Genomic DNA, 14,544 nt, shown 5'->3' on the forward strand with positions numbered 1-14,544 from the left:
GCCTATATACAACATGTCCATTAGCAACAGGCCTATATACAACATGTCCATAAGCAACAGGCCTATATACAACATGTCCATAAGCAACAGGCCTTTATACAACATGTCCATAAGCAAAAGGCCTTTATACGACATGTCCATAAGCAAAGGCCTTTATACGACATGTCCATAAGCAACAGGCCTTTATACGACATGTCCATAAGCAACAGGCCTTTATACAACATGTCCATAAGCAACAGGCCTTTATACAACATGTCCATAAGCAACAGGCCTTTATACAACATGTCCATAAGCAACAGGCCTATATACGACATGTCCATAAGCAACAGGCTTTTATACAACATGTCCATAAGCAACAGGCTTTTATACAACATGTCCATAAGCAACATGCCTATATACAACATGTCCATTAGCAACAGGCCTATATACAACATGTCCATAAGCAACAGGCCTATATACAACATGTCCATAAGCAACAGGCCTTTATACAACATGTCCATAAGCAACAGGCCTATATACAACATGTCCATAAGCAACAGGCCTATATACAACATGTCCATAAGCAACAGGCCTATATACGACATGTCCATAAGCAACAGGCCTATATATGACATGTCCATAAGCAACAGGCCTATATACAACATGTCCATTAGCAACAGGCCTATATACGACATGTCCATTAGCAACAGGCCTATATACGACATCTCAATTAGCAACAGGCCTATATACGACATGTCCATAAGCAACAGGCCTTTATACGACATGTCCATAAGCAACAGGCCTTTATACGACATGTCCATAAGCAACAGGCCTTTATACGACATGTCCATAAGCAACAGGCCTATATACGACATGTCCATTAGCAACAGGCCTTTATACGACATGTCCATAAGCATCAGGCCTTTATACGACATGTCCATAAGCAACAGGCCTTTATACGACATGTCCATAAGCAACAGGCCTTTATACGACATGTCCATAAGCAACAGGCCTTTATACGACATGTCCATAAGCAACAGGCCTTTATACAACATGTCCATTAGCAACAGGCCTATATACAACATGTCCATAAGCAACAGGCCTTTATACAACATGTCCATAAGCAACAGGCCTATATACGACATGTCCATAAGCAACAGGCTTTTATACAACATGTCCATAAGCAACAGGCTTTTATACAACATGTCCATAAGCAACATGCCTATATACAACATGTCCATTAGCAACAGGCCTATATACAACATGTCCATAAGCAACAGGCCTATATACAACATGTCCATAAGCAACAGGCCTTTATACAACATGTCCATAAGCAACAGGCCTATATACAACATGTCCATAAGCAACAGGCCTATATACGACATGTCCATAAGCAACAGGCCTATATACGACATGTCCATAAGTAACAGGCCTATATATGACATGTCCATAAGCAACAGGCCTATATACAACATGTCCATTAGCAACAGGCCTATATACGACATGTCCATTAGCAACAGGCCTATATACGACATGTCAATTAGCAACAGGCCTATATACGACATGTCCATAAGCAACAGGCCTTTATACGACATGTCCATAAGCAACAGGCCTTTATACGACATGTCCATAAGCAACAGGCCTTTATACGACATGTCCATAAGCAACTGGCCTATATACGACATGTCCATTAGCAACAGGCCTTTATACGACATGTCCATAAGCATCAGGCCTTTATACGACATGTCCATAAGCAACAGGCCTGTATACGACATGTCCATAAGCAACAGGCCTTTATACGACATGTCCATAAGCAACTGGCCTATATACGACATGTCCATTAGCAAGAGGCCTTTATACGACATGTCCATAAGCATCAGGCATTTATACGACATGTCCATAAGCAACAGGCCTTTATACGACATGTCCATTAGCAACAGGCCTTTATACGACATGTCCATAAGCAACAGGCCTTTATACGACATATCCATAAGCAACAGGCCTTTATACGACATGTCCATAAGCAACTGGCCTATATACGACATGTCCATTAGCAAGAGGCCTTTATACGACATGTCCATAAGCATCAGCCTTTTATACGACATGTCCATAAGCAACAGGCCTTTATACGACATGTCCATTAGCAACAGGCCTTTATACGACATGTCCATAAGCAACAGGCCTTTATACGACATATCCATAAGCAACAGGCCTTTATACGACATGTCCATAAGCAACAGGCCTTTATACGACATATCCATAAGCAACATGCCTTTATACAACATGTCCATAAGCAACAGGCCTTTATACAACATGTCTATTAACAACAGGCCTTTATACAACATGCCCATAAACAACAGTTTCATGCACAACATGCCCATAAACATCAGGTTCACACTCAGCATACCCATTATCAACAGCTCCATGTACAACATGACCATAAACAACAATTACACACTCAACATGACCATAATTGACAGGTTCATGTACAACATGACCATAAACAACAGTTCCTAAGTCAATCAAGGGCCATAACTTGTATAAAGGAGAATATGGAGTTATCTTACCTCATTGTGTGATGGTCCTGAACAACTGTGTGAAGTATTTAGTCAAGTGAATGAAGGGTATAGAAGTTATTAATAAATATCCCAACCTGCCCTAAAACTTTAACCCAAGTTCTATAGTCAATAGGAGCCATAATTTGTATAAAGGATAATATGGAGTTATCTAAGCTTGTTATATGATGGCCCTGAACAACTGTGTGAAGTATTATAGTGAATTGAATGAAAGGTATTGGACTTATAAGTGAAAATCCCAACTTGCCCTTAAACTTGAACCGGACAGTGACACCGAGGCCGACGCTGGGGCGAGTAGTATAGCCCTCCTTATTCTTTGAATAGTCGAGCTAAAAACAACTATTCATACCTGAAATCTCATTCCAATTTTCTCCATTTCTGCAATGAAACATTTTTATAAGAAGTCCAAACTGAATTTTTTCTCTTCTCAATCCTCCCAACAGGGTCGACCCAGTAGGGGCCTGTCTCATTAAAGTGACACGGTGTTTAAAATCAATACATACACATGCATAAATTAAACATGTATCATGTATAAGAACTATTGTGTTTGATATCTATTGGTCCTTTTTGGTATATTAAAACAATTGTATTAATTGTAGTACTGCTTATTTGGGTGTAAGAGTGCATCTTTAAGCATCTTATTCGTAAGTGCAAAAATATTCTATCTGTAGGAATGTTACAGATTGCAACATGATTTTTATTTTTAATTCCACTGCTATCTTTGTATATTTCGTCTAATAAAGCCTTAAGCTTTATCTACATTGTACTAAATATACAGAGTAGCAAATAATCATATTATTCTTAAGATAATTTCAGTTTACTACCAATATCTTAAACAACCAATATGTTCTTAATGGAAGGTCACATATCCAACATTGTAATCTTTCGTAATTTATTTAAAACCATATAAGCACATTGAAATTGCAACATATAATTAACAAATTGTATTGCACATTATTTTACAGAAAACAACTTCTATATCTCACCATTGAGTCGATATCGAATAAACAATATATACAGCCATGTGATACGAGAATTTTTTAAAGCCCCATACTATAATTTCAAACATTTTGATTTTTATTTAAAATTTATACATAATACTGGACAATACTAAGTAAATTTAAAAACGCAAACATTCATATGTACATTCAAAGAGAATACGCAAAAGAGTTGAAGGTTTGTGTTCATAGTTTCATAGAGATTTGACATAAAATTCAATCATGGAAAACCTCGGATGTATATGGATAGTAAACATGTCAGAAGTCTTAACATTTAACTATGTTGCAAGTAGATCGCGTAGTGATTTCAATTTAGCAGTTAAACTTAATGACTATACTCTTGAGAATCTTGATTATGCAATAAAACACTTCACTGTCTATAATTTTAAACTAAGATATACAAAATACACATTTAATTTTACAAACTACGTCGACTGATGTAACCGCATAAATCCAAGGTTGTGTTCGATGGAAAAGATGTTTCGAATAAAAATTAAATCTGCATATCTTGTAATTTCTGCCAATGTTCAATATAAAATGATTAAATATTTGCTATAAAATGCTACCTCAAGGTTTAAACAAATAAAGTGTCATACTTGCCTATAATTCAATAGATTACTAACTTCTTTATTAAGTAGAAAACAATCCAATCCATTGCTGTGATAGTTTAAAGTTAATTAAGAATGTCACATATTCTTGGCTAAGCTTTAAGAATCAACTTTTTTAGCCACCTAAGAAGACTGGCTTATGGGAAAAAAAATTCATATGTTCTTTGTAGATCTATTTATAGCATTATTTTCTTAAGTATCTAACTTTTTCTATTAAAAAAATAAAAATTGACCAAAACTTGATCTCAATCAATTAAACTCAGAATTAATAATCGTGAAATCAACTTATACTTCGTATTTGTAACTGGTAGTTTCACAAAAGGCCTAAAAAAAATTTTTGTTTGGTTAGGGTTACATCCTTTTCAAAAATAGGTAGGGTAGGTAGGCTTTTTATTTTTTTTTATTTATTTTTTTTATTAGGCTTTATGTAAGAATGTTATTTTCATCATTGGAGAATGGTGTTAAAGTTATCTCCTGTATAAGCAATTAAGGTTTTAAACTACACATTGAAAAGGAATTAAAAAAAAAAAAAAATAATAATAATATTTTTTTTAGTTTTTCATTTTTTTTTCAAACTGACTATAAAAACGGTAGGGTCGGCGCCTTTTCCGTAGGTAGGGTCGGGTAACCCGAACCAAATCAATTTTTTTTTTAGGCCAAATGTGTTTTTGGAAAAAAGTAGGTTTTTAAATGTACTGAGCATATAATCAAGTATATCCAAGTAAAAGAAAAATTGAACAATGGACAATTTACAGAAAAAATATTGCCCGGTAGTTAAAAAAAACAACAACAACCAAACACACATTATAAATGTACTTCTTTCTATCACATAACCATTATCTTTTGCTTTTTTTCCAGACAATATCAAAAAACTAATGAAGAAAATTCAGAAAAGTTGTTCAGATCTGTCCAATATACAACAATTATTTTATTTAATATTATGACCCAGCTATTTCTTTTTACTCAAGATAACATAAACACACCGTACTGTCCATGAATATTCAAATATCTTTGAAGACTTTTGTTTTTTTTTGTTTCTGTTTCAAATACAACAACGCATCACTTTAGTGCAAGAACTCAATATCTGATTCTATTTCTGTATGAAGTTATTGAGTTATTGCACTAGGGGGACGAGATTGATTTGCCTTACTTACATATTGTACATGAGTACAATTGTTTTTATTTCTTTTTTGTTCAAATTATATTAGTACGTTAAATAAATCTATGGCACAATTTTTATATTATTAGTATGAATACGAAGTTCAGAATTAGGGGGAAATTTTCTAAAGCTGTTTTCTATTGTACGCTGAGAACCAACTCCTAATAGGACCTATGCAACAGTATGTTTTGGGAGAATGGGACCAAGGTTTAACTGTTTTTGATACAGATTGTTGGTTAAAGGCGCACAATATCGGAAAATATTATTAGTCTTTAAATCTGCACTCTCACAGATTTACTGTTTTTCCAACTTTTTATTTTTTGTCTTGGAATTCGCAAATTTTTACGTAAATATCGCAGATTTTCATATTTACATTCCAAATTTAAATTTTTGGAGAGGAAATATGAAAATCTGAGATCTGATTTTTTGTCATCAGTCTTTCATCACTGGTTTTCAAATATTTATGCGAAAAAACTGCTCATTCCAAGACATAAAATAAAAAAGTTCTCAAAACATTCAATCTGTGAGAGTGCAGCTGTAAGTTAGAAGCCCTATAACATGGAGGTATGTGGGACTGTTGTAATGCGTGGCACTCTCTGGACCCACCTCTATAAAACTTTATTAACAAGAAGCACGCAAGTCTTATGTCATATACATGTACCGAAACATGCAAGTCCGGCATATTTTTAAAGTTAAATATAATTGTATATTGAAAAATTGTAGACTAATTAAACATAAATATTAAAAGCATTTTCAATGATAACAATCATAAATCAGGAAAATCACTTACAAGGATTTGCAATGTATCACATTCAATGACAGCATATTCAACAATAACAAGTTGCTGTCAGTCACTCGGTACACAGACATATACTGTGGATTTGAAGGTCATGGTTTCTACCATACTACAATATCAAAATACCCTCGCACAACTTTATATATCTTTTTAAAAAATAATGGAATCAAAATTAAACATAAAACTGATAGAGAATACAGTTTCAAATGAAATTTGAATGTAATTTCTTCATACTTCAGTAGTTTTGATAGTTAATGTAAAGAATTTGTACCAGAGCATATTCTGCATACAACTGCTATCTAGGGTGCAATAGCCAGAATGGTTTTCATTAAGGCTTCCAACAGACTTGCTTTCAGACATAAACAGCTCTGATACTCCTCCCATGTCTAGGGGTTTTGATATGACTGTGTCGGACCGAAAATGTCCGCATTGATACTTCCAGGGGTCAAGGAGCCAGGTGTGGCAGAACCTCGGTCAAAGTGTGTACTATCGAAGCTTGCGTTGTCAGCCTCGGGGAAGTGTGGTTCATGAGGGGTGTTGTACGGCAGGGAGACAATGTCTTCCTCACCCCCCTCATCCTCCTGGTACTTGTACTGTGGCACGCCCAACCCCTCTGACCTGTAATAACACATCACAAACACACCTTGAGTGCATGTATATTTAACATGTTAGTAAAATCTACATCAATGATGTTCGCACAATTATTTCTTATCAACATATTCATACCCCATGTGAGTAAGCATTGATCAAAAGATTTCAAATTTTCCTGAATGTCTATCAAGATTATAACAACATTACCCAACTAGCAGAATGCCAAGTCACATGGACTTAATAAGAAAAATCATGACTTTTGATTCAAAAGATTCTTTAGTACGACAAACTTATCAAAAACAGGGGTCAGGCATTATCTGATTTCAACGTCACATAATTTATATTCAGTCTATTCTTAGGAATCCCTCCAACATAAGGTGTAAAAAAGAAACAACATTTGATTTGGGTAACCCGACCCTTCCTACGGAATAGGCGCCGACCCTACCGTTTTTATAGTCAGTTTGAAAAATAAATAAATGACAAACTAAAAAAAATAAAAAATTAATTGCTTTTCAATATGTAGTTTAAAACCTTAAATGCTTAACACCATTCCCCTATGATAAAAATGACATTCTTATATAAACCTAATAAAAAAAAAAAAAAAAAAAAACCTTCCCTACCTATTTTTGAAAAGGATGTTACCCTAACCAAACATTTTTTTTGAGGCCTAACTAGGAAAACACTCCCCATACATTCCCTGTCAATGTGTTACTACTCACTTGAAGAATTCCCGCAGAAAGGTGAGGTACACGAGGGGATGGAAGCACGTGAAATACAGGTACGTTGTCAGGTCAACCACGCTACAAACAAAGGCAGAATGAAGGGTGATAAAACAGCGCTACAGATGTCCTTAGCTTTTTAATTATAACAATACACTATTAAATTAAAGGCATACAATTGATAGTCCTTTCCTAGAATAACAGTATAAACCACCAAGTACAATTACATCAACACAGAAAATCTTTGATTGTCTCATACTTATGCCAAAGAAACTTATTGTAAAAAAAAGTATTGCAACATGCTAGCAATTTAACTAAAATCATCTGTTCAGGGCAATATTGTGAATATGACTATGTATTGATTGAGGTGAGGTGCTCACCACATGCCATTGAGGATGTCAGCATAGAGCAGGGAGCTGCCGACCGCCTGCGTCACATCCAGACACGCCAACACCAGCACATACACATAGAATGCACGCTTCGCTGAAAACATAGAGCTTTGTCAGTTCAACATAATAATGCTTGACTAACATTAGTATAAGATTATCTTCATATTTCATTTCAACAAATTGATTTCTCAATTTTCTTTAAAAAAAAAAGTTCAAATGAAAATTACATACACTTTTCCCAATGTTTTTTTTTAGAAAATGAGGCACCCTTTCATTCAATTTTATGCGCATAAAGGCATAAACAAGAGCAATGTGAGTGGAATATCTGTTACTGGCTAAAGTTATAGCCAAGGCTATTTTTTTTGAGATGGCAAGGATGAAACCCTGCTAGTTAACATCAAAATTCAAAATCAAAATCTTTAGATTTTGTTCTTTTTCAGAAACTTGCAAACTAAAAAAGGCATATTGAATTGATTTATTGTTTATACAGATATATATTAAAGCACTACTTACAAGGTAGATTTAATCTGTCTTTTAACTTCGTCCATGGTAAAATATAGATGAAACTGTATACCTGGAAATATTGTGTGGGGTATTTGAGTGTGTGTTGGGTTTTTTAAATCAAGAAGACAACAATGACAATTAATTAAGGAAAGTTTCTACATGTACATACATTTAAAACTTTGTTTATTTTTATTTTGAAATACCAATCTATGAACTTCTAAATGTTTGCAGAAGTAAAATGTCTGTACCTTAGCAATTTAAAATTAGGTTTTTTCCAATGGTATTTTTTTCATGAATATGACAACCTGTATGGAAACTTTAACAAGAATGTAGAGAAATTTGACCAAAAATGTACTAAAAGTCCGCCCTGGCTTCTATGGAAAAACATAAATAAAGTCATCCATTACATTAATGTGAGGTCTCCAACCAAGAATCCTTTCAAATACTTTCCCACTATACATGTACACAGCACGTACAATAAAGAAGAAGATGGAGCTAGTCATCCAGAAGATCATGCCTCCGTGAGCGAAGATGTCATAGTTCTTCGAATTCACGTGAAACTTTGGGTCCGGGTAGCCAAACTCCAGGCCGCCCTGAAAACATGCACATACAGGTTGAAAAACAACAAGTTATCATTGCACAAAACTAGATTAAACCAGACTGTTGTTTTTGATTCCTCCCCCTATGGTTGTCAGATTCAGTTCCACGACATTTGACATTCAAAAATAGAAACAAATATGTATTGAAAAGCGAAGAACGCTTGAAACAGAAACAGCGGGACATGTCATAAACAAAAAGTACCTAGTAAATAAATTGCTTGAGACTAGGTAAAAATTTTCTCCATGCATCATATTACAGAAAAAAGAGTCAGAAATGAACTGTCTAATGCTGAACAGAACAATACAAGCTGACACAAAATAAGGTTCTATGACCTTTAACCACTGACTCAATATGACCCTTGAATAGAGCAGGCTTAATTTTGCACTCGGACCATGATGTGAATGCGGTGAACACCTCTACAGAGGTTAAAACACTGATTCTGTTCCGTAGGTACTCGGTCATAAGTCTACCAAAAACAGATCTTAAAATCACCCTGAAAACCTGCCTCGACTTATGGCTATGTTATAGTAAAAAATCTAATCTGCTCTATAGAGATTAAGGAGGATTATCATCATTGATTGATTGTAAAGACTTGCCAGTGTTAATGCTGATTACATACAATATACAACAACAATTTCCCAGGACATACCTGGACGCAGGAGTAGATGAAGGCAAAGAAGAAAGTGACAAGTAGCACACGCCGGATACTCGTCTGGCTGTCCAGGTGACCTGTAACATGACAAGCTTGCATAGCAGGTAATTTTAAGAAATAATATCAAGCAGATACATGTACATGTATTTAAAAATAACAGTTTACAAGAATTTGTTTTCCCTCATGTACATAGTTATACATGCACATTCAACATTATACATGTTCATATTTGCCCAAACCATTTTATCAAAATATATTTGACAAGATTCAAAGGGCCCTAGGACTTTTTTTTATGGCAACAAACTTTCTACGGAAACTTTTAAAATGTTACTGCAAGACTGAAGAGAATGCATACTAGCAATTGGCTATCATATAACATGCGCTTCTGTCTGCAGGTAGTTTGTAGCCAGTGCAGGAGACTACAAGTAGTGATGAAGGAGTTCACACATCTGTTACCATGTAACAGAATGTTTCTACTATTATTGGAGTCCTACTGACAACAGATGACAATTCATATTGAACTATTCATATGTAACAGACTGCTCAAATTGCTATGTGCACCCTTCAGGGTTTGAACCCACAACCTCTAGCTCTGCATGCAGATACTTTACCGCGTCGCTATAAAAGCTAGTTTTCTAGCAAGACAGTATAAGTGCCGCTATTTACATTTGAAACACCTGGTTACACATAGCTCACTGTTAACCATGCTACATTCATTCTCCATAAAAGGCATATTTTTTTAACAATTCACAACTTACCAAATGCCAAACCAAAAATAACGACAGAGATTTCTGTGGCGAGAAGGAAGAACCTTAGCACGAGCCAGATCACCTGTGGATGGCGGGAACATAATTTATTACCATGACAACACCAAAGTAGTTAAAACTGTTGATGGTTTAAGCAAAAGCATTCTTCTTAAAATAATTTGTATTGTGAACAAAGGAATTGCTTTTAATATACATGTACATGCATGAGAAAGTCTAATACACACTACAACAAATTGCCTTATTGAATATAACACACCTCTAAATACGTAATAATTGCATACAGTAATTTATTGTACAAATGCACATCGCAAACCTGCCCTACCTTGTCTGTGATATCACCAGTGATGACAGAGGCATTCACCGTCATTGCAACCACACATCGCAGAACGCTGATCACAGAAACCATGAAAACCTACATGTACATAAAGTGGGATTTTTAACAAAATTAATAGGAACTATTGTAATTTAATTTCAATTATTAATATTGTTATTATCTTTCTATAAAGGGGGTCAGATATAAACAATGTATTTTAGGTTTGTTTACGAGATTTCAAAGTAAACATGAATAACTTCCTGCAGTTGATTGTTCATTATGAAAACATAGTGATACGCACCGAATGAAATTACTCCAGGTCATTATTTAATTATAAACTCAAGCAAGAAGACTTAAGTTTTATCATTAAATATACACACTGTCACATTAAGAGACAAGTACAAGTATGTACAAATGTAAACACTGTATTGAGACTCTGAGTGTACCATAAGAACGTACAAGAGTGAAGAAGGCTGTAACTATGGGGCTACTGAGCTGTCGGAGACGGGAAATGGCAGGCTTCATGGTCCACAGCAGAAACATGAGGAACAGAGCATTGGGTATCAGGATAATCAGATCCCACACACGAACCCTGCATGAGCAAGAACAATATCAATGCAAAATGAAAGAGATTTAAGTCTGAAAGAATATATCCCATGTTTGTAAATGTAGGTAAGAGAAGATTTCACAAGTTACATACCCAGTTCTATCATTTTTCATGTCAGACAAATCTACAGTTCTATCATTATTTCACTGTATCAACAAAATATTTAGACAAATATATAAAAATTATAAGAGATTTACTTTCAAGAATTCGTGCCATTGAAATAAAGATATCGATTATCACCTTGTTTCTTTGATATCTTCATACAGAATCCACTGACAAATCTCTGTCTGTATCACAGCGGGAGGGAAATCTGCACCGGTAGTGGTGATATTTCCCCCAGGCGCCATTCCAAGGCTCATATTGGCATCAACTGCAGAGTGGTTCCCAGCTCCACTGCCGGCCCCACCCACACTACTCAAATCCATCTGTGACTCAAACAGATATGGCAATTGTTTGCTCATAGTCTAAACTCTGTCCGTACATCTTCAAGTCATCATCCTACACTGAATTGAAAACAATGTTACTAATAACTGTTGGTTTTAAAATTTGAACATCTACCCTCACACACTACTCTACCCTCACACACTACAAACACTAACTGGACAGTAACACTCCTCTTCAAGTCTTGTCATCATCCTTTTATTTATAAAGACTTTATCAAGCCCCAACAAACCCAGGTATTAACTGACAGTGACAGATAACCTACCAAGAGCAGTACATAGTAATGAAATATCATTATACCTTGTGGGTACTTGGCTTTTTTCTTCCTAACCATTTTTGTAATAAATGTCATTATATTTTTTATATTTTTTTTAATTGACATCTTAGCCTGTCACCTATCATTCACGCTACTCTTATAAATTTTATTTAAGAATTATATCACATAGCTGTGCTACTGGGTTTTTTAAATGTTCTTATTATCAACAATTATTTTCATGAACTGATCATATATTTTTATTGGAAAATATTATTATTATTATTGTAAACAGTAATGCACCAGTCAATTGTAACCACGGGCCCCCCCCCCCCACCCCGTCGCTATACCGGGGAAATGGGCCGTGTTTTTACCTTCCAGGTGGCCCCACAATGACAGGTTGAATCCGTTGGTTTTGTCTTCGCGTTAAAAATAGGGGGGAATGGGCCTTACATAGAGTCCCTTGTAAAAGTCCCCAATATTCCCTGGACCTGGAGGGGGCCGTGGTTACAATTGACTGGTGCATAATCATCACTAATTTTGCCATTGCAGAACTTATACAATTGTAGAAACTGTATTTTAAAACATAGTCGTTTAAATAGCTTATGTTGTACTTGTTGGTGTTTTTCCGACTCAAAATAAATATGATCTTAACCTGTGTACACTTGAAACACTAGAATTGTATATATCCGAATCTGAACATCCGAAATAACACCACATAAAGGTTTCACACGCTGAAGTGGACAGAGATATGGTTAATGACTTAAACAGCGAGAGTTCCATTTACTGAATAAGTTTGCTTACGTTATATCGGGAAATCAGTCAAATAATCTGAACCAACATTTAATAAAACGACTTGTTTTCACAAAATTATGGTGGTGACGAATACTCGATTGTTTTTCTTAGTCATATGACCTGATGCTGTAAATCGATTAAACCGGGTTTTCCGTTTATTGGTGCGATTGCTACATTTTCTCTATTGAGTATCCGTATAAACCATTAAAGGTCCGTGTTATTAAATTCAATAAGTAATACGTTTGGACATCAATATTTGGTCAGATGAATCCTACATGTACACATAGTTTGATACTTGTTGTGTTTTATTTTTATTGCTCTATGTGTACAGAGTTATAGAAGATTGGTGCACGGTCCGTCCTTCTTTTCAGTACCTCACACAATAGAATGCTTTACATATTGTCAAATATGTTATTTTATATTAAAAGTTATAATATGATAACAAATACAAACTTTATTTACCGTGATATTTGGCAGCTGAATTATAGTATTACTTCAACACAACACAGTTCGTAACATTTTCTGTCGACTCATGACTTAAAAAATACTGACTGAATTTTTCAAAGCGCTAAATACAATATGCCCTTTCTCCACTTAACACCATGTCCCTCTTCTGTGGCATTCTGTCCTTTAAAAAAACGGTCAAAACTTAAGTTGGATTTAAATAAAGAAGATAAAAACCAGTCTTGTACCATGAATTTCCGACTTAGGGTAGCACACCCCTAATGGCGGCGTCATTTCAAACTATATCAACTTGATAATTTCTTAATTTGTATAATCTCCTGCTTTCAAAAACAAAATTTGAAAGAACTTAACCGTCAAATAACAATTTTATTTAAAATTGAATTACCCTAACCCTATTTCAGAGTTTTCGATATAAAAGACATCACGTACCCGAGAGACAAGAAAAAATATTTATTTCATATATTTTTCAACATTTTGGTAATAATTTGGTATCAGAATAACACAAAATATATTTGCATTCAGAAATAATTCATTTTTGATCACTTCATCAACAAATATAATCAAACTGTACTGAAATAGCGTATATGGTATTACAATTCTAACACACTGTTTGGCTCATAAAACTTTGGAACCTTGACGTTTAAACGCAAAATAAACAAGTTCTAGAAATGCTCATGAACTGGTCCTTGTTAATAATTAACTTCAACCTTTTTGGAACATTATATATGCAAAAAATCAGAATGTTTTACCGTCGAGTTTAAAGCTGCACTCTCACAGATTGAACGTTTTGACAACTTTTTTATTTTTTGTCTTGGACGAGCCAATTTATACGAAAATGCATGTAGACAGACTGCTGACAAAACATTAGATTGCAAAATTGATGGTTTATGTATTTTTCTTAAACCGTTTGTAACGGTTTTAGCCATAAAACATTAATTTTCGAACGGAAATATGAAAATCTGCTATCTGATCTTTTATCAACAGTCCTTTATCAGTGGTTTGCAGATATTAAATTATTTTTTTTTCTCATTCTAAGACAAAAAAATAAAACAGTGGAAAAACGGTAAATCTGTTAGAGTGCAGCTAAGAAATAAGGGTTTGAAATTCCCAACCACCTATTTCAGCCGTGACCGAATCTTCAGAGTCACTAATATTTATATGTAGAAATGAAATTAATTACTTTTTAATGAACATACTGTATAATCTTCTGTAAAAAATGTTAACTACTGAAAAAAACGATAGAAAGAAGAAAAATAAGAAGATGCTTTTCCGGCGTCGATTCGAACCGCTTCCACGAAACCCTCAAAGATTTGTTATCCTAAAGCATTAAAA

The 14,544-nt window shown here is 34.7% G+C and overlaps 1 protein-coding gene across 2 annotated transcripts; it reads right to left on the reverse strand.

Moving 5' to 3' along the window:
- Positions 1-4,377: 4,377 nt before the first annotated feature.
- Positions 4,378-12,854, reverse strand: LOC128218086 (transmembrane protein adipocyte-associated 1 homolog). Of its 2 annotated transcripts, none has more exons than XM_052925623.1 (11): positions 12,757-12,854; positions 11,499-11,756; positions 11,111-11,243; positions 10,661-10,750; positions 10,330-10,402; positions 9,569-9,648; positions 8,796-8,912; positions 8,329-8,389; positions 7,807-7,909; positions 7,427-7,507; positions 4,378-6,734 (listed from the first exon to the last, which is right to left on the reverse strand). In XM_052925623.1, exons 2-11 carry the CDS (start codon positions 11,717-11,719, stop codon positions 6,503-6,505), a joined length of 1,191 nt encoding a protein of 396 aa, XP_052781583.1. In that variant the 5' UTR covers positions 11,720-11,756; positions 12,757-12,854; the 3' UTR covers positions 4,378-6,502. The 2 variants fall into 2 exon arrangements, with proteins under 2 accessions (XP_052781583.1, XP_052781584.1); XM_052925624.1 differs by having other exon boundaries at positions 11,499-11,761.
- Between the last annotated feature and the right edge of the window lie 1,690 nt (positions 12,855-14,544).

The sequence above is a fragment of the Mya arenaria genome, chromosome 14 (assembly GCF_026914265.1).
Source record: "Mya arenaria isolate MELC-2E11 chromosome 14, ASM2691426v1".
Lineage (NCBI taxonomy): Eukaryota > Metazoa > Mollusca > Bivalvia > Myida > Myidae > Mya > Mya arenaria.